General features: G+C 39.4%; 1 protein-coding gene across 1 annotated transcript in view; it reads right to left on the bottom strand.

Moving 5' to 3' along the window:
• The window catches only part of EPB41L4A (erythrocyte membrane protein band 4.1 like 4A), a 74,622-nt gene that overhangs the window by 4,925 nt on the left and 61,982 nt on the right, over positions 1-7,715 (bottom strand). The window contains exons 21-24 of the mRNA XM_017728366.1: positions 2,948-2,995; positions 2,285-2,353; positions 1,290-1,400; positions 186-267 (exon numbers count right to left, since the gene is read on the bottom strand). Of these exons, the coding sequence (XP_017583855.1) occupies positions 186-267; positions 1,290-1,400; positions 2,285-2,353; positions 2,948-2,995 (310 nt within the window). The remainder of the gene's footprint in view (positions 1-185; positions 268-1,289; positions 1,401-2,284; positions 2,354-2,947; positions 2,996-7,715) is intronic.

Below are 7,715 nucleotides of genomic sequence, written 5' to 3'. Positions count from 1 at the left end.
AAGAAGTACATATATTTTGGAATACAAAGTGTAAGTAAAATACAAAAATTCAACTCACACTGCTGCTGAAAAAAATCTCATCTTTATTTTTCACTGAAAAACAAAAACCATCTTAAATAAAGCACTAGAGCCCCACTTCTCCCTCCAATAAAAAGGAAAATTGCAAAGGATGTACAATCACTAACCTGTTGAGTTAGCTGGATGCTGGGACCTTTCCCGTCTGAAGATCGTGTAACAGGCAGTGGAGGGACCAGATCAGTTTTGACACTGGAATTATGATATCACAAAATGGATATTGCTTTAATGAAGTAAACTATAGCTGTGCAGAGGAAGAACAATGAAACTGACACAGACAGTTCTATAGATATGAAAGGCTTTTATCACCTGACTTTAGACATCTGAAAGCTGTCATGCTGATCCTCTGTGGGCAGCTCCAGGGCATAGCCCATCCCATCCCTGTCTTCTCATGGTCTTCAGAAGCAGCCCAAATGGATGCAACATCATTGAATCACAGAATGGTTCAGTTTGGAAGAGACCTTAAAGATCATCCAGTTCCACCCCTGCCATGGGCAGGGACACCTTCCACTATCCCAGGTTGCTCCAAGCCCTGTCCAATCTGGCCTTGGACACTTCCAGGGATGGGGCAGCCACAGCTTCTCTGGGCAACATCACCACCCTCATGGCAAAGACAAGTCTCACCTGAAATCATGGGTGTGCCACACCTCCTTCAGGGTGCTACCCAGCTAAAACTAGCCTTCCAGGTGGGGACTGGAAGACAGTTTCATATTTTTAAGGCCTTCATGCAACTGAATGGGGCTGTTGCTTTTCCATTCATAAGTACTCTTCAGTCTTCTAGGAAAGACTGATCCACCCATTGATGAAGGGGGCTGTACTAGAGTTCCCATGAAACAAATTACAAAGCTAACACAGATAACATCTTAACTCTATCAAGGATGAAGGTATCTGGGCAGCAACCCCTAGGCAACTTTATGACCTTCCACTAAAGACCAATACAGGTTTATTTCAGCCTTTTCAGTTTTTCCTGCTTCCAAATGGATCAAGAAAGCCACTGTGGCTGGAAACAGACCATAAAAGGTTTTGGAGTTGTTTTTCATGTTTAGCTCTGAAGACATGCCATTTAGGGGGTTGCCTGAACCCTGTGCCACCAACAAGCCACATTTATGCTGCTTCTTACCACCTCTTCTTCACCTCTCTAAACAACTTTTGGGCTGCACTAGACTAGTGCTAATTAGTCCATTAGTCCAGTGCTAATAACCAGGTTCACATACTTCACTTCAGACAGGACAGATCTCTCCCCATCAGAGCACTGGGACCGCCGGTACTGCCGGTAGCTGCGAGGGGAGTGCGAGTGCCGGATGCGGATGGGGTCGCCTTGAGTCCTAAGAGAGACACAGAATTCACAACAGGGGGTTGGGCTGGTAAACCAGATCTTCGGCACAAAACATAAATTCAGCTGCAGACAGAGAGGTCCTCCCATTCCTTACCGAAGTGTAACAGGTGGCTTCTTGCACTGGCTGAATTTAAAGGGTTGGTACTTCTTTTTAAAAGTCTGTATTTGGAATTCAATGCTTTAGGAGAGCCGAGGTCACAAACTGGCATGCCCATATTTGAGAATGAAACTTTAATAAAGAATGCATTAATTTATAAGTCCTTAAACTCAGCCTTTTCTGCCTAGTGTGTTGTGTTGTGGAAGTACATTATAATGCAACCCAGGATCCCATTTTTACCGCATTCAGCTGCTTGCACTGACACATGGAATCCCACGTGGGCTATTACCACAGTGAAATGGATGTTGGTTCTCAAGGAAATAGCTATGCCCTGGCAGCTGCCCATGACAAGCCAGGGAAGGGATTGCGGAGGTCAAAGAGTGCCTTGAATGATCAGAATATTTAAAACAAAAAATATTTAGGAAAAAATGGGTTTTCTTGTCTGCGTTCACTTCTCTCTGGTTCTGCAGTTTATAAAAAAGATTCATGGCTACCATAGGGAGACATACAGAACATACAGACAGGTTCATGAGTGTGTGGGAGAGATCAGGAGAGATGAAGATGATTTTTTTTTCGTATTTTTGAAAAGGAAAAATACTAGATTTTAAGATTATTAAGTATCCCCACCTAACACCATCCTAGGTGAGTATTTGGAATAGATATGAGCTTAGAGATTATGTGTAAATCCGTTCCTATTTCAGTAAGACAGAGGTCAGAGTAAAGTAAGAAAAGTGGACTTTTATATTTACAAAAAAAAAATTCTGACATAGACTCACTCTACTTTAGTGTATGGAATTTCTTTCAATTGCTCCTCAGATAGGCCAGATGGATCCACAAGCTCCTTCCTATAAAGGATGAGGAAAAGTAAAAACTGTAACAGTAACTGTGAAGTGCAAAAATGTTTTTATTTTTATTATATTGGGCTGAAAAGATTTACTAAAACAAGCAGTTGTCAGCCCTGAAGCTACCTTGACATCAAAATAGGAAACCTATTTTGAAATAAGTGTAACTTCACCTTGATTGCTTCAACTGCATGTCGCATCCTGTTCCACCTTCCTCTCACCTCTCTGCAAATCTGATCTTGTTGCTTCACAATATAATGAGCAATATGTGTGCTAAACACTGAATATGCTTTGGAATTGCTAAATATCTTCCTAAGGGGTAATGGGGTGTCATCCAAAAAGTGCTATTGACATTTTGGAAGCCACACAGGAATAAATCTCTAAAATTATGTATTGTTCTTTATTAATTCATTTACATACAGTGGTCATCTTTATTCAGTGCACTCAGTGACCTGCAGTATCTTCTACACACAGCAGGTCATTAACATAGACATAATTTACTGTAACTAAATCAGTGAACTGCCACAGTGGAGGGGATTTGAATAACTACATTAAGGGCAAACCAAGCATCTCAGACCCTACAAGGACCATACTTACTGAATATGTTTCCACAGTTCTTCTTTGGCTTGTACATCTGGGCTTCTCCTATAAATATCAACAAACACAACAAAGGCTGAGCTGTGAAAACCATGATCTGACATGTTGCTGTTCAAATAACTTCTAACAGCACAGACCCTGCACAGAAATCATGATAAATGTTATCCACTGGTGACTTCAATTTTAAGGTTTGTTATCTCAGAAAATGCATTAAACTTCATCGCTTTATTTCAACTGAAAAGTCATTTCTTGAACGACAGGCTCTCAATCACAATTCCAGTTCCACCAGCCTTCAGCAAGAGTGTATGTAAAATACAAACAACAGCAGAATTCCCCAAGCCAAATCACTGCCCAGTCGCTGCCAACACTTACCCTCCAAGGACAACACATTTTGGAATAATGCTTCTGAAAAAGGCCCTTGGAAATGTCCTGTGGCCCACAGAGCCCTTTGTGGGCAGGAGGAGGGACAGGCCACAGCAGGCTGACACGTCAGTAACCTGAGCCATTCCCAGGGGACACCAGTGAAGACTTGTGGCTCCACTGCAGTCACAGTGCAGCCTCTCTCTGATCATTTCCAAGAAGAGTTTCTGCTCTATTTATTTGTTTTTTGGTGTCCAGTACAAAAAAAACCCCACACCAACAAGCTAATCAAACCAGCAACTATGCCTACTTATGCACCTAAATATTTTACCAGCTATTTAATTCACACACAAAGAGCTTACCAAAAATGGTAATTTCCCTGTTGCAGTCACAGTGATGTAGCAAAGCAAGCCTGAGGGGCATGTCTTCCATTTTCTGCTAAATCACAGAATATATGTTTCTAACTGGAACTCCATTCTTTTTACTGTTCTTTTCCTTTCCTTCTCTTTTGCAAGGTTAGTGCAAAACCACTGCTGTTGTTAAAGCTGCACCTAGAATTCACCCAAACCCATACAGAGTAAAAGATTAAGTAAAGATTTTAGACAGTGGCAGGGACTACATTTGCAGGGAGAGATCAGATAACTCTTTTCATTGTCATTATATAAGCTCAGTGTCAACAGCTAGACTGTTCCACACCATCTAAGATGTGAGGGATGCAACTTTCAGACACATCCAGCACACATAAATACTGCCACAGTTTCTCAAATATTAAGTCTTACATCATCGGGTCATACAGTCTGATCTTTTTTTCCCTTAAACAAAAAGGCTTATCATATTCAAAGATGCTTTCAGAGGGATATAATCCAAATTTAGATGGAGATCAAGGAGGACAGCAGACATCTGCAGTTTGGCACCTCTAAATGGGCTCTCCCCTGCCCAGAGACAGAGATGTATCAGAAATAATTCCAAACTGCTCTCTAGCATGAACAGTTTGACTGTTTTCTTATTTCACCATTACCATGTTTGGCTTATTTCCAGAGTTCAGCCTAGGAATAATGTTCAGAGACATCTATATTGCAGTAAACACTGTACAGCTGATGTAAAAGCAGAATGTTTTGGGATGAGCAGAAGTACTAGGAGATACTAGTTCACTGGTTTATAAACACCAGAGAAAGACCAAAGGGTGAAAATCAACCTAGCATTTGTGTTTCCCTAGTAAGGCTAAAATGAACTAATCCATAACCTCGTCAGGCTCCAAGGCTTTCCAGGCAAGACAATTCCTATACTTCACAAACTGCTGTCCTTCCAGCTCCTCAGGTTCTCATGATGGCAACAGCTACAGCACGAGTGGTTTACAGTCCATTTGTTCTCCATGTCCAGAGTCTTTTAAAGCTTTTTTTTTCTATTTATTATAATGCATTTAATTTTCTCTGATTTTCACTTCTATCTCTCCTTCTTCCTTCTTGCATTTACTTCTCTTTATTATATCTGTCCACACTGCTTTTAACTCCCTGATGCAGTAAATGCAGTGGCATTTAACAGCATTTTTCACCCCTCAGTTTTGAACTGATTTCTGCTTCCATGAAGCTTCCTGTTCACAAAATAGCAGCTGCAAACCCTGCATTCACCCTGGGGCTGGAAAGATAGGCATCCTCTTCTGAGGCTGAATAATCAGGCAGTGGGGTATGTGAAAGCCGCTTGGAAAATGCCAGTTTCTCCAGGGAGGCTTTGTAATGCTTACAAGCACTAGTTTGCCCGAGGAAGCAAAGCCTCAAGGTCGCTCCCTAACCCAGGACCCGCACAAAGCAGGGTATGTGCGCACCACTGACCCATTTGATGGCTTTTACTTATTCATGGAAATACAGCAGTTCAGGACCTGGCCTTAAGTCTCAAGTATCATGAAGCATCATGTGAAGCCTCACTGACAGTAAGAAATATTAATTTGTGGGGCAGCATGGAAAGAGAGTGGTTAAATAAGAAGACATCTTCATTTCTCCACTTTCTAGAAAGTGTGCCTCCTGCTTTCTGTGACCAGCTCCAGGTATTTCGCTCTGTGATCTCTGCCATTTCTCCTCTTTCCATCCCTGCAACTACACTAATAATAAAGACTTTACTGTACAATACCAGTTAAGCAGTATGGCATCGCATGGAAAAAAAAAAAAGAAAAAAAAGGCGAAATACAATGATTCCTCAGAGCAAACTTCTTTTAGACTTCACATCCTGCAATTAGTTATTTTCCATCTGTTTAAGAAGCGTTACCATACTGGGATAACCTTACAGCATTTATTCAGGTTAGCTCCCCATCAAAGAATATAAAGAAATATGATACAGATAAAATAACTTAATTGAAGCATTTTCTTTCCAAAGGCCTGTTCCTGCTTCCTTTGAAATCAAACTGACAGAAAGCTTACAAAAAGAAAGGTGAAATGTAAGATGAAATGTAGGTATTGCATATACCACATAGGAAATTCATGTTTATATGGTTCTTAAGAGTCCACAACAAAGCAATTCTTCTGTTAAATCTTTAAAGTCAGATCACAATCCCCCTTTCATTTTGTTTTCATCTTTTTACTGTGAATTGTCTTAGAACTCACAGTTTTGATATATAGGACTCAGATTGTCCTATCTCAGTATCTGAATCAATACCTTCTGGACAATTTGCATGCTGATCATTTTCTCTAATGCACAAGAAACCTAATGGGAATTCCCAGTAAGTGATGAATCTCATGGGGTTTTTTTGTTTATTTTTTTTTCGTTTGCACAAGCTGGAACAGCTCTACACATTAATAAGGTCTACATTATTTTTTGTGCCTGCATCTGCACCCTTATTAATATTTCAGTTTGAGTCACAAATGGTAAATTTAAATAGCCATGGAATTTTATGACCATTCTTCTTAATTAGAAAAAGCCCTTTGGCTACACAGATGTTTTACATGAACTCTTGAAAATAAATCCTGTGGAACTAGAATTGGGAGCTCTCTGCATTCTCCTTGAGGAGAAAGAAAGGTCAAATTCCTGTCAAATACTTTTATTCCCAAGACCAAGGAGACACCACCTTGCCACCACAAATGATTAATATTACTAATTATTAAACAAATGAAATGCACTGTGCCAGGCACAGTAACAAACATTTCAGCCACCACTTCACATATCCAAAGGGAAGCTCTAGTTACAATGAGTGCAATAATGGACTTACTGTGAAAGAATTACCTGTTCTACTAAATTTAAAGTTTTGTATCAGTTTTTAAATGGCCATATGACAACATTTATAACCAAAACAACCATAACCTATGGAATTATGTGTCCTTTTCCTCTGACCTGTATCCAGTCAAGTAAACAAACAGCTGAGCCAAACTAAATTAAATAAATTCTCTTACAATGTATGACAGGTTAACAGTTAAATGCCTTTTACTAATCTTTTTTCAAAATGCTTTGAAAGAAATTCTCATTTTATTTTTTTAGTTCCTATCTGCACATGTGAAGGATCTCTGCCATACTTAGGAGGTTTGGGTTTATTTCATTGTGGGTTTGTTTGTTTGTTTTTGTGGGGTTTTTTTTTAACTGGAGAGTGTGATAAAAAGGGGAAACACATGAATAATTGAAACAATAGCAAAAGGAAATGAGAAGCCTTCCAAAGTCTTCAGGATTTCTTCATTTCTTTTCTTCTTCCAGGACCTTTCCTTGTTAAGTAAGGTGCTTCACATTGATGATTTTTTGCTAATAGTAGTTTAAATGAAACACAACTCAGAATGTCACTGTGCTGGAAAATCAAAGCCATTCCATAAGTTAAGTTAACCACAAGAGGGAACCCGTGCTGTCCAAACAATGAGATTTACCTGGCCGATGGGTAAAAAAGAAAACCTGGCTACAAATTTAATCTAACCATTATTAGCTGAGTACATTTCCTATTTTACAGCACTTTCTGTATATAATAAAACAAACAGAAATCAAATTTAATCAACTGTATTTTCTGCATTCCATGCAAGTGAGCTTTAATAGTCCTGATTTTTAGTAACATATCATTGTACAATTACATCTAATAACACATGACTTTTGTGCAGCTGAAAGTGAACAAGTCTGTACAAAGCCTGTTAAAGTACAAATTCCAATATTTGGACCTTTAAAGGCAAATTCTATCCCTCATAAAGAATTAAAACTCTGCACTATGAAACTGGAGACAGCAATGAGTCCTAGCAACACAGGCAACCGAGAACAGAACTCAAGCGGATTTTAATGCTGGAAACGTCAATGCTGACTGTGGTTTCAGTGATACCAAACAGTGTGTCTATGGCCCAAAAAACATGCCACTAGAAGAAAAATGTAAATTAAAGGAAACCAACATTTTCATTAGCTTGAGAAAATTAATTTCAAGAGCTGATAACTTCACTATGTCGGAACAAGCTATCAG

The sequence above is a fragment of the Corvus brachyrhynchos genome, unplaced genomic scaffold (assembly GCF_000691975.1).
Source record: "Corvus brachyrhynchos isolate BGI_N302 unplaced genomic scaffold, ASM69197v1 scaffold433, whole genome shotgun sequence".
In the NCBI taxonomy this organism is placed as follows: Eukaryota; Metazoa; Chordata; class Aves; order Passeriformes; family Corvidae; genus Corvus; species Corvus brachyrhynchos.
This window is presented reverse-complemented; position numbering and strand designations above follow the sequence as displayed.